This window comes from Pocillopora verrucosa, chromosome 5 (assembly GCF_036669915.1).
Source record: "Pocillopora verrucosa isolate sample1 chromosome 5, ASM3666991v2, whole genome shotgun sequence".
Taxonomy (NCBI): Eukaryota; Metazoa; Cnidaria; class Anthozoa; order Scleractinia; family Pocilloporidae; genus Pocillopora; species Pocillopora verrucosa.
The window spans coordinates 25,444,992-25,458,868 of NC_089316.1; the positions used below are offsets into that span (position 1 = coordinate 25,444,992).

Consider the following 13,877-nt stretch of genomic DNA (forward strand, 5'->3'; position numbering starts at 1 on the left):
GAAAACTGAAGTTCTAAATCCATTTTTACATTTCTGTCAAAGAAGAAATGTAAGGAATATATTAAAAGGCTTTTAAAGTAACTTGAGAAACGAGACGATTGCTACGAAATTGGATAATTTTTGAACAATTACGCAATCCGCCAACTTCATAGAGCATTTAAGCTTGACGGTAGTGTCCCTTTTTCAATGTAAACGATAGACATGTACAAGCATTTTCTTCAAAGATGAAGATTCCCACTAAACTATCTCCATATTTGCTGTACATAACAGTTCTGCGGGGAGGACGGCTTCACTGCCCTGTGGATGGAAACGGTGGTACGTATTTGATATTTAACTTTTTTCCTGTGCTTGTCCGTCTTTTGTTTAGAATTCCAGCATTTTATTTCTTCGAAATAAGCTAGAAATGTAATACTTGTGAAGAGAAAATTTCTGCATCTTTTTCAAAGTTATTTTTTCATTGACTTCTAACTAATTATATCAGTAGAAAGTACCAAGTTGAACTTTAATTAACGTCAAAATACCTGATAAGCTCTATGTGTCTTTCGCCACACAAACTTGTACTCGTCACCATTTTCGGGGTAAAATTTTTCTCTTTTCACTCATTTTCAATAAGACTGACTTTCATTTGATATTGAAGCGCTTTGCCAGCTTCAGAAAGCTATAACATATACTCTCTGTAGGTTTAGCAGCAAAAATTTCAAACAGACTGAACAATCGAAGCAGTATCAAGTATTGACTAACGCAAATTTTGGATCGATAGTGGGTGCGCCTAACAAAAATTATTACTTAAGCGAGAGAAAGTTCCAAAAATTATTGTCCAGTGTTATTCTTTATAGTTTGCTTTTCAATTGGCTCTGTATTTAAGAAAACCGTCGTGATCACGCATCCGTCATTTTGTAAGCTTTCACGACTATATTAGACTAAGTTGATATACAGGATGAAGAAAGTTATGAGAGTTTCAAACCCTTTCTTTATCTTATCGCTCGATTACACAATTTGGAGAACTGGATAAAAGGGAAGTTATGCTACGCAAATAAACGCAATTGACAAAATTTTCATGAAAAGTCTAAATTAATTACTCGCCAAAAGTGGCTTCATCTTGAAATAAAGCTTTCTCAAAGTGCCAGAACATTTCGGTTCGTTAAATATCAACTTTTCAGAACAGATATTTCCTTCAATATTTTTTTTGTCACTTTTTCTGTTATCAGTGGAGAGTAGAGTCATTTTAAAGGTTTTTCGTGTTTCATTAATTAACGGACTGAAAATGGTAGTGTTGTTGATATGTATCGCCCTAACAGTGATATTCCCGTTTCTTATCAGAGTGTAAGTATTTCTTTCGCTGAAATTCTGATCACATTTTTCCGTACTACAAATCCAATCCCTTCCAGATTTTGGCTGCCGAAGTCTTAGGTTTAAGAGGTCAGAAGGAGAATGTGCTCCTAAACGTTACGTATTTAGAGAAATTTACTTGTCAATGGGGAAGGAGCTCATGACTCATGACTGTAGATATGAGTGCCTCATGGAGAGCAACTGTTTGTCTGTGAACATTGGCCCACCAAACGAGACAGGCTTCAGGCTCTGCCAACTGAGTAGTTTTGACCACACCCAACATCGTGAAGATAAAGATAAAAGGTTTTATTCTCTGGGCCTCTGAGGTAGGATTTTATTTTATATTACGATACAATTTTTGGTCAAGTATAGTTGCTAACAGGCATTTTTCTATCCTATCAGAATCCATGCTTCAGTAATCCTTGCCTCCATAATTCCACCCGTCTCAATGGATATACCGACAAGAGATACATTTGCCTGTGCACAGATAGTTACATGGGAGAAAACTGTGAAAAAGGTCTCACTAATATTCTTTTTTAATGTTCTGAAGGTTTTTCATCCATCTTGCGGATAAGCTCATATCAGTCTTCATTGTTTCCTTTGTTTAGATAGAAACGAGTGTATTGACAACACTCACGACTGTCATGCCAAAGCTGTTTGTAATAATACCCAGGGATCATTTACCTGTAGCTGTATAGAAGGTTATCAGGGGGACGGTCGGAATTGCACAGGTGAGATTCATAGATATTCATAGAGACATATTAATAATAATGAAACATTTTTATAGCACCATATCCAATGGCTCATGGCGCTTTACAAAGCCTTGCTTGGGACTTAGATGCCCGCATTTTAAGAATTAAGGCCAGACCACAACACTGAGAGCTATGTTCCCTACTCTCTGCGATATTTGTATAAATAATTCAACGTCCCCCATCGGCCAGTACAGAAGAGATGCAGGAGAAGGGGCGTACGGTTTTTTCGTCCTCATCCGAGAAGACTAAAATGTCAAATCACTTGCAGATATCAGAGCAAAGGTATCACATTCTCTTCAGTAATTTTAAAACCGTGATCACGAGTGTTGGTCCGGTTCGGGGCGTGAACTATCGGCCTCCCACACAGTAGTACGGAGCTCTACTAAATGATCGAACCATTTTCAGTTATTATCAGCCAACTTTGACCGAATTCCAAGTATCAAACATATTAAATGGGGAAAATGTTTCAGCTGTAATCGATAACTGGTCCTCGAACGAAAGGAGAAGACGGTCCAATGACACACCTTTTGGTCTCTTCATTCTCGCCGAGAGTGATTTTTCTGAAGACCAAAACAGTCATTGCTGATATGCATCACGGTCGATTTTGCAAAAACATTGATGGATTTTCGTTCACCGGTTCTTGTTGACTTCAAAAATTTCCTGTTTTCGTGCATTGCACCTCGTATTTCAGTTGTAACCATTGACCAACCAGTAACTAGAGGCAGTGGGATTGAATTGCGTCCGAGCCTGAAAATTTCTTAAATAGTCTACGATAGTTTTTAATTGCAACTTGTTTCTAGGATTTCTCTTTATTTGGTGTTCCTGCCCTTTTCTTGTTTACTTTCAAACTTTTTAGATGTGGACGAGTGTACCAGCCAAACCCATGGCTGTCACTATAATGCAAGTTGCAATAACACAGACGGCTCTTACACATGCAAATGCAAAACAGGATTGACTTGCGGTAAGTATAAGAAATGTTGTGTGATTTTTTTTTTTTTTTTTTTTTTTTTTAGTTTTTTCAGAAGTTTAACTGATAACGATTTGCGTGATCCACTTGAAACGGCACCGGAGATAAACTTTGATAAAATGTGCGTTTAAAACGAATACTTAATTCAATCATTGCAGTTCAGGCAGGTACTTTCTCATTCCATGTAAACTGTGACATAGGAAAATACTTATCATAAATGCTATGTAAGCACACCAAAATGAACATTGGCACAACCTGAAATCTTCGAAATCGAGGTCGTACGGATTACATTTAATGGGCTTAGGATTCTATCATGGCGATGACCAGGAACTAAATAAGACAAGTTTTCCACAGATTTTTCTAAAGTGGTTCATTACCTGATATGTCTACACAGGAAATTCACTCCAAAAATTACTTAACGATCAGTGCTCAGAAATTATATTCGTCAGGAGAAGACTCCTCCTGTTATGAGCAACGCGTATCCCATAGTTTCCTCCAGATAATCAAAATAATTTCAAATTTCTTTACCAGGGTTGGAAAACTTAAGATCTAAAGCACCCTTAATGAGCTTAATGTTTTACATATTTGTTCTCTCAACTGTTTGAACTGATCATACAACCAGCTGCCAGACTGAACACAAACATTCAAGATAGAGATGAAATTGCAACTTAATTAAAAAAATGGATGTCAATTTTACATTTTCCTCTCAGCATTCAAAGCCGTGTTCTCAAATCTCAATGCCACTGGAAGATATGGTCCAACATCGCTTGGAAGTTATTACGTAGGTCATGATCATGACGGACAAGTTGCTCTGTCCAGCGGTATTCAACAGTGGACTGTACCGTACACTGGTGATTACAGAATAGAAGCAATTGGGGTAGCTGGAGGGTACGATAAAGGGATAAACAGCCCTCAGTACCGCGGGAGAGGAGCAAGAATGATTGGAACATTCCGCTTAATCAAGGGTGAAGCCATCCATATATTTATTGGTCAAGAGGGAGGAATAAACAAGATGTATAAATCCTCTGGCGGCGGTGGAGGTACATTTGTAGTGAGAGGAGCCAACACACCTTTGATAATAGCTGGAGGCGGAGGAGGGGTACAATATGGATTTTCAAAACATACAAAATGTGACGCCAGCACAAGCACGACAGGGAATCCTGAAGACAGACCATGGTCAGGAGGGAGCAATGGACAAGGTAAAAGAATTTTTTAATAACCTTTTGCATTTTAGCATTTAGGTAGTAATTAAACATTTTCGTGCGAAATGTTTATTCTGCCATAATATCACGATATCCCCATCAAAAGTTTTCTATCTATCAGGCAGGAAAGATGAAACGAGAGATGAAACGTCATGGATCTACCTTACCCACCCCGGCGATATATCCCGCATCGTCCCGCGGGAAATGATTTGGTTTTGGTGATGCCGGTATGCATGTTAGGTGCTTTATTGACCTTGAGCAAGTTTAAGCAAGAATTTCCTTGCTTTTATTTTTATTTTTGCTTTTTTTTTTCGTTTCGGTTTTATATTCCTATATGGGCTGGTTTCCTCATCATATGAAAACATCAATTCCTTTTCGCCGAGTGTCATTAACTCTGTAAACTTAGTAAACATTCTGGGTCTTCAAAACACCAATGAACGACTGGCTGTTGCTTATCGCCTAAAGGGGTGGGGGGGAGGTCCGAGGATATTGCTTGTGACGATTAAATTTTCCTTGATCCCTCTCCTGAGGCTCTGTAAAATTCTTATAAGCCTTCCCCCCTCCTCCCCCCCTCATTGACAATCATTTTCCTAAAGTCCCACCTGTATACACTATTGACGAGAAATAATCCCCCACCCCCCGAGAGCCATGTGATTACACCAAGAACTCTCCATGAACATTACAACATAGGCTAATGGGCTAACCGTGGGCGGTATATCACTATTTCTCACGGGGTTAGTGGCGGGTTCTACTACAGAGGAAGAAGTACAAACAATTTTGATGGGGAAGAGGGAGATGGTGGAGAAGGTGGTAAGGGATTTCCTCAGGGAGGGGTGGTGGGAGATCTAGAATTCGGGTTAGCCATAGTGGGTTTGGAGGAGGTGTTGGGGTGGGCAGAAAGTGTCCTGGAGGTGGAGGAGGAGGATACTCTGGGAGAAGCAGTGGAGATGGTATTTATGACTCCTAAGGGGTGAGGGAGGCCCTATAATGTTAGAAACAGTCAGGAGAATGAATGTTGTTACAGCACGGCTGTTCATTGTCGAATGACCATCACACTTCTGTAAAACAAACAAGATTGACGATATCATACACGTCCAAGAAAGATACCTTAATTTTTTCACGTGTGTTGTTACGGCTTTTCTCAGGGTTGAAAATTCTCGTATCAGTTTATATGATAAGTGTGTTTAACATTTTTAACTATAAACGCGGTCATTTTGAATCTTGCCTAACAACTAAGCTGCTTTTGATAGTTGTCAAACTTCATCTGGTAATCTCTTGAACGTTACAGAACATATCAAGGTTTACCTGACCACATCCTTCTCCTCTTTATCTTCCTGTTTTCACGTTCATCAGAGCACCGCTGCCTTTGAATCGCGCTTCTAAAAAATATGTGCGTGCCATACATATATTCCAATTCCACTCACAACTAAAATATTATCAATAGTAATCTTATTAAAATATTTTTCTCTAGAACAGCTCCCTCTGATATTGGAAGCATTTTAATGGAACCGCTTTGTGCCACAGTGGTGCTTTTAGGAGTATGTATGTTCTTCTCCATTATTACGTTTTAACCGCTTCTGAAGAACTTCGTGTCAACTTTCCTGAAGGCAAACACTTGGAAGCTTTAGGGAAGGCGGGGGACAGGGACTTGTCCTGAGGCACAAGATAAATTGAAAGATCACGAAGAAAAAAGGTTCATGAAGATGTCGAAAGTGGGAATATCGATGCAGTTCAAGATACAAAAAGCACAACAGTGGATACTTCTTTGCCAGAATCAAAACCTATTGTACCTTCAGACTCAATTACTGATGGATAATTTCGTTTTCTTTTTTTGCTTGCCTAAACACAAATCAAGTAATTTTTAGGTTACATAAAATAATTTTTTTTTAATTTCATTTAAGCCACTCCTTAAAACGATATTCGTAATAAACTTGTGTCATCAACGAAATTTTAATACATGGGATTATATTGCTTTGGTAAGATGCTTTTATTCAGCAATGACAGATAAACGAATGTGGACGTTACAAAACGATTTGAGTTAATGATCCTACATCTATGAATTAACGGGGTATTTTTCTGAAGAAACTGCAGTGCTTTGGGTGGTGTATACCTGAGGGTTATTTTTCATCTCTTCTGTACCCTCTTGGGTAGTGTATACCTGAGGATTATTTTTAATCTCTTCTATACCCTCTGGGAATTCTATACCTGAGGGTTATTTTTAATCTCTTTTATACCCTCTTGGGTAGTGTATACCTGAGGGTTACTTTCAATCTCTTCTATACCCTCTGGGAAGTGTATACCTGAGGGTTATTTTTAATCGCTTCTATACCCTCTTGGGTAGCGCATACCTGAGGTTTGTCTTTTATCTCTTCTATACCCTCTTGGGTAGTGTATACCTGAGGGTTAATTTTAATCTTTTCCATACCCTCTTAGGTAACGCACACCTGAGGGTTGTTTTTTATCTCTCCTATACTCTAGGTCTGTGGTCTAACGGTGTCCGGTCGCTAGAGGCAACTAACTTTTGGATTTGGGCAACTGAAAAAAAATATTCCTGGTCGCCCTGCCGGGCACTCTTGTCTCTCTGTTCAGTTCTTTAGTATACAAGAAGGCATAAATGTGTGACATGCTGTTGTCCGTTTATTATGTTTCTGACGCATCGCTAAAATTTACTTTGACATCAGATACGTTTCGGATCTGAAGTTTTGTCTCACATGATTTAGCAAATATCTAACATTACAATCTCCGACAAAACACATCAACATTCTGAATATTAGTTCCATTTCCCGAAATGTGATCTCAGTCATATGCATGTTTCATCATCCTTAATACAATTGTTTCAAATACTTTCCATCCGCGAAGCGTAAATTGTTATTTTTAGGAAGTCTTCGTTTATGCAAATTTATCGCGTTTTCTGGTCGGCTTAATTTGATAATTTGCTTGCTCAGAGTTAAGCAGCTGTGGATGGTTAGCTTCATTTGTTTAGAATTCACATCTCGGCGATGAAATGGTCAATGCTAGATAACTGCAATAACAAATTCACTTAATTTTCAGGAATATAATAGCATAGTTGTATTAATCTGGTATAAATTTCTCTTTAACATTGTGACGCTTTCCATCCATTTGCTACTGTAATAGCTTATTTTGGCCTAACGCGGCAAATACAAGTTTTACTGAATCCACGTGAATAGCAAAAAAAAATTGAAGACATTCAATATGTCACCAGCTAATTTACATAAACATTTTTTTGTGACGCAAAGCTCGTCATGCCCAATAGCATTTAAGCTTGACGATAGAGTGTACCTGCTTCACTGTAAACGATAGACATGTACATGTACACAAATTTTCTTCAAGGATGAAGATTCCCATGAAACTATCTCTATCTTTCCTCTCCATTGCAGTTCTGTGGGAGGGATGGCTTCACTTTCCTGCGGATGGAAACGAGGGTAATTATTTGATATTTCACTGTTTTCCTATGCTCATCCGTCTTGTGTTTAGAATTCCAGTCCGTTATTTCTTCGAAATAAGGTAGAAATGTAACACTTGTGAAGAGCAATTTCTGCATTTTTTTCAAAGTAAATCTTTTTTTTACTGACTTCTAACTTAAAGTATCAGTAAAAGTTACCAAGCTGAACTTTAATTTACGCAAAAATACCTGATAAGCTCTATGTGTCTTTAGTTAAACAAACTTGCACGCGCAACCGTTTCGGGGTAAAATTTTCCTTTTTCCCTCTTTGTCATCACGACTGAATTTCATTTGATATCAGCTTTGAAGCGCTTTGCTAGCTTCAGAAAGCTATAACATATATTACCTGTAGCAACGTGAAGCATTGACTAACCCATTTTTTGGAGTGATAATAAAGTACTTCCTAAGAATTTCAAATTGCCATGTGTGCGCCTAACAGAAATAATTACTTGAAAAAAATAAAATAAAAAAGCTAGAGTAAGTTTCACAAATTATGATCTCAACTTTATTTTTTTAGAGCATGCCTTTCAATTGGCTCTTCATTTAAGAAAAAAGTCATGATCACACATCCCCGCATCAGAGATCACAGCAACAAAAACACGCCAAATAATCTCCATTTGGCTTGGTTACATTTAAAAGACACATTAGGAAATTCAAAAAATATAATTTCTGTCTTAAAGGTTATACCTTACAAGAGAATAAGGACAAACTTACTCTATTCAGGGCGATGTATTTTGTTTGTTTGTTCAACAACGCCATAACAGGTGATTTAGAGATTTAACTAAAAAAAACCCCAACAATTTTCTACATCTTCATAAACAGATTTTTTAAAAAAATGATGTATAGAAAGGAATAAACCAACCTTGGTTTTCCTATAGGTTCAAAATTGCTTAAAGAGTTGTGTTTTACAAAAACTACTATTTTGGAAACAGATGGAGTGCATACGTGTTCGGTAGCACTTTGTAATAATCGTCCCACTTTGTAATACCTGTCGGATTTTATCGCAGCTTGAAATCAAGTGCTGTACCACTTTGGCACCTAAGCTGGCATAAGGTTAAACATTGTCGACGTTATGTTTATGATCCATAAGTTTTTTAAGGAATGGAAAATTGTGGTCGATTTTTAAGTTAAAAATGACAAGAAAATCCTGCCAATCTATGCAATTTTCCGGTTAAAAAAATAAACGAAAATGGGCTGTAAATTTTCGGCCAAATTGTAAACTTGAGAGGAAGAAAGATTTGCAAAGAAGGGAAGGTTTTAGTCGGCCACCCAAGTAGGAGCCACGCGCACTGGAGATCACAGGAACAAAGACACGCCAGCCCTTTTGGCTTGGTTACATATAAAAGACATATTAGGAAATTCAAAAAAATAATAAACTCTGCCCTGAAGGTTATGCCTTACAAGAGAATATGAACAAACTTACTCTATTCAGGGATATGTACATTGGTTTTTTGTTCAACAACACCATGACAGGTGTTTTAGAGCTTTAACTAAAAAAAACCCTATACTTTTTTAGATCTTGGTGAACATATTTTTTAAAAAAAATTGATATATAACGGAATAAACTAGCCTTTTTTTCTTATAGGTTCAAAATTAGAGAGTTTTGTTTTTCAAAAAATACTACTTTGGATACAGATGAAGTGCATACGCGTTCTGTAGCACTTTGTAATAATAACTTTTGGCGCAGCTTGTAATTAAATGCTGTCCCACTTTGGCACCAATAAGGTTAAACATCGTTGACGTTATTTCAATGATCAATAAGTTTTTAAGTAATGAAAATTATTGAGTTGAAAATGACAAGAAAAACTTGCCAAGCTATGTTATTTTCCGGTTAAAAAAATGCGCGGAAATTTTCGGCTATAAGCTCTCGGCTAGAAATCGACGGGAGGGCAGAAACTATCTTCTAGTCAGTTTTTTCTTACACGCGTGGCACATATATTTCACTGTTAGTCGCTCTCCAGCTGCAGCGCGCAAAATGCATTGGCTGAGTCCCCTTACTTAAGAAAACCTTCATGATGGCATGTCCTACATATTACGACGCTATCAGTTTTTCAGCACGATAATTCTTGAGACTAAAAGATGATGTACGTAAACGAAATTTAAGAGGCAGAACGATTTGCAACGAGGGAGAGTTTTTAGTCGCCCATTTAAGTAGGAGCTAGGCATTAGCATTGACGAAGACAAGCATTGGATGATCTCCTTTTCGGCTTAGTTATGATACGAAATAGCATTTTTTAGTGTGGTTTTGCCAATAGGGCAACTCAAAAGAGTTCACCTCAGTATAAAAGGTACGGGAGAAAAAAGAAAAACTTACGTCATTCAAGGTCAAGCATTTTGGCTGTTTGCTCGTCAACACCAAAACAGGTGGTTTCTTTGAATTCCTTTAACTAAAATAACATACAGTTTTATTACTCAGGCTGAACATATTTTCGTGTATTTTCTGTGTAAGGCGGAAAATCCAACCACAGTTTTCAAACAGGTTTATAACTGTTAAAAAGGCAGGACTTTTCTCCAGCTGAAATTCTGATGACATTTTCCCTTATGAATCCAATTCCTTCCAGATTTTGGCTGCCGAAGTCTTAGGTTTAAGAAATCGGAAGGAGAATGTGCTCCTCAACGTTACGTATTTAAAGAAATTTTCTTGCCAATGGGGACAGAGCTAACGACTCATGACTGTAGATACGAGTGCCTCATGGAAAGCAAATGTTTGTCTGTAAACATCGGCCCATCAAACAAGACAGGCTTCAGGCTCTGCCAACTGAGTACTTTTGACCACACCCAACATCGTGAAGATAAAGAAATAAGAAAAGGTTTTATTCTCTGGGCCTCTGAGGTAGGATTTTATTTTAAATTACAATACAATCGTCTAAAATCAGCTTGGATATTTTTCACCAAGTATAGTTACTAACAGGCGTTTTTCTATCCTATCAGAATTCGTGCTCCAGTAATCCATGCCTCCATGACTCCACCTATCTTAATGGATATACCGACAAGAGATATATTTGCCTGTGTCCTCATAATTACACGGGAGAAAACTGTGAAAAAGGTCTCACTAATATTCTTTTTAAGGTTGTGAAGGTTCTTCATCCAGCTTGCGCATAACCTCATATCAGTCTTCATTGTGTTCTTTGTTCAGATAAAAACGAGTTTATTGACAACACTCACGACTGTCATGCCAAAGCTGTTTGTAGTAATACCGAGGGATCATTTACGTGCAACTGTATAGAAGGTTATCAAGGGAACAGTCGGAATTGCACAGGTGAGATTCATAGATGTTCATATAGAGACATACTAATAATTATAAAATATTTCTATATCATAGCCAATGGCTCATGGCGCTTTACAAAGTTTTGCTTGGAACTCTGGCCAGACTGCATTGAACAGTTTTCAATTCTTGCAGGAACGTTTTTCAGATGCCCCCATTATAAGAATTAAGGCCAGCTATGTCCCCTACTTTCTGCGATAAATGTATGAATTATTTAACGTCCACCGTAAACGAGTACAGATAAGATGCAGGAGAAGAAGCCTACGGTTTTCTCGACCTCATCCGAGAAGACAAAAATTTCTAACCATTTCCAGATGTCTTAGCAAAGGTAGCACATTTTCCTCAGTGATTTTAAGACCGTGATCATGATTATTAGTCCGCTTCGGGGCTTGAACTCTCAACCTTCCGGCGCTCTACAAAATGATCTAACCATTGGCGGTTATCATCAGCCGACTTTGGATCAATTCCAAGTATTAAACACATAAGATGGGGATAAGTTTTCGACTATTATTATCACTGGTCCTCAAACGTAGGGAGAAGACGGTCGAATGACACCTCTTTTAGTCTCCTTTCAATTTCGTCGAGAGTGATTTATCTGGAGATCAAAACAATAATTGCTGATGTGCATCACGGTCGACTTTGCTGAAAAAAATGATGGAATTTCGTTCATAAGTTTTTATTAACTTATAAATTCCCCGTTGTCGTGGATTACACCTCGTATTTAAATTATAGCCAGTGACCAACTAGTAACTAGGGGCAGTGGGTTCGAATCGCGTCCGAGCCGGAAAATTTCTTAGACAATGTAAGTTTTTTATTCAGTGCAATTTGTTCCTAGGATTTCTCTTTATTTGGTGTTCCTGTCCTTTTCTTGTTTACATTCAAACTTTTTAGATGTGGACGAGTGTACCAGCCACATCCATGGCTGTCACTATAATGCAAGTTGCAATAACACAGACGGCTCTTACACATGCAAATGCAAACCCGGACTCAGTTGCAGTAAGTATGAGAAATATTGTATGATTTTTTTTTTTACAGAAAGGTTTTCCAGTGGTTTAACTGATAACGATTTGCGTGATCCACTTGAAACGGCGCCGGAGATAAACTCTAATAAAATGTGCGTTTAAAACGAATACTTACCTCAATCATACCAGTTCAGACAGGTACTTTATCATTCGATGTAAATTGTGACTATGGGAAATACTAATCCTACGCAAGCACACCTTCCCTCTACCAAATGAACACTGAAACAACCTGAAATCTACGAAATCGAGGTCGGACGGATTACATTTAATGAGCTTTGGATTCAATCGTGGCAATGACCACGAACTAAATAAGACAAGTTTTTCACAGATTGCGCTAAAGTGGTTCATTTTTTGAAATGTTTCCACAGCAAATTCACCCAAAAAAACCCATAATGATCAGTGCTCAGAAATTACATTCGTCACAAGAAGACCCCCCTGTGATGAATAATGCGTGCCCTATATCTTCCTCCGAATGTCTTTACCTAAGAAAACTTAAGATGTGAAATGCCCTTCAGGTGCTTAATGTTACTTATTTCTTCTCTCAACCGTTTGAACTGATCATAATACCAGCTGCCAGACGAAACATAAACATTCGAGATAAAGTTGAAACTTGGTGGATGTTAATTTTACATTTTCCTCTCAGCATTCAAAGCTGTGTTCTCAAATCTCAATGCCACTGGAAGATATGGTCCAACATCGCTCGGAAGTTACTACGCAAGTCAGGATCATGACGAACAAGTTGCTCTGTCCAGAGGTATTCAACAGTGGACTGTGCCGCACACTGGTGATTACAGAATAGAAGCAATAGGAGCAGCAGGAGGGTACGATGTAACTACCAACAGCTCGCGCTACCGAGGAAGAGGAGCAAGAATGATTGGAACTTTTCACTTAAACAAGGGTGAAGTTATTCAGATAATTGTAGGTCAAGAGGGAGGAATAAACAAGATGGAAGAATCCTCTGGCGGTGGTGGAGGTACATTTGTTGTGAGAGGAGCCGACACACCTTTGATAATAGCTGGAGGCGGAGGTGGGATAGATTCTGCAAATTCTAGACATGCAGGGTGCGACGCAAGCACAAACACGACTGGGAATCCTGGGTACAGATCATGGTCAGGGGGAATCAATGGACATGGTGCACAGACTGCTAGCGCTTATTCTATTTCATCAGGTAAGAATATTTTTCAATAATCTTTAGCATTTCAGCATTTTGGCAATAAAAATTTTAAAATTTCGTACGAAATATCTATTCTGTCATATTCTCACAATATCCTCATCAAAAATTTTCTAATTCAGTCATTCTCATGAGATTTCAGGTGGTGGTGGTGGCGGGTTTTACTCTTGTGGAAGAAGTGGAATCTATTTCAATGGGACCGAGGGAGATGGGGGAGAGGGTGGTAAGGGATTTCTTCAGGGAGGGGTGGGTGGGAGATCACGGTATTACGACGTCGATGGTGGATTTGGCGGAGGAGGTGGGGCTGAGGGATTTGGGGGAGGCGGAGGAGGAGGAGGATACTCTGGGGGAAGCAGTGGAGATTTTGCTAAGAATACCTGTGGGGGTGGTGGTGGATCCTACAATGTTGGAAACAATCAGCAGAATGAATGTTGTTACAACAAGGCTGGTCATGGTCAGGTAACCATCACATTACTGTAGAAAAAACAACCGATGCATTGGTGATTTTAACCCTTTAACTTTAAAATCTCAATAGTAATTCTCCTAACTGTCTGCCAAATGATTCTTATTATGTTAGCTTGGAGAATTTGGTATCAGATCAATTAGTAATCCCACAGTTTCTATTTTTCTTTATTCTCACCACTTATCTGGTTGATATTGTATGGATATAGTAAGGAGAAATTCTGTCTTGGTCACTCATGGGAGT

The 13,877-nt window shown here is 38.3% G+C and overlaps 1 protein-coding gene across 1 annotated transcript; it reads left to right on the forward strand.

The window, feature by feature from the left end:
- The first annotated feature begins 224 nt into the window (after positions 1–224).
- LOC131772701 (uncharacterized) lies at positions 225–13,651 on the forward strand. Its single transcript, XM_066166556.1, has 8 exons — positions 225–315; positions 1,938–2,060; positions 2,938–3,042; positions 3,759–4,247; positions 10,275–10,546; positions 10,645–10,759; positions 12,644–13,168; positions 13,314–13,651. Exons 1-8 carry the CDS (start codon positions 225–227, stop codon positions 13,649–13,651), a joined length of 2,058 nt encoding a protein of 685 aa, XP_066022653.1.
- Positions 13,652–13,877: the final 226 nt, after the last annotated feature.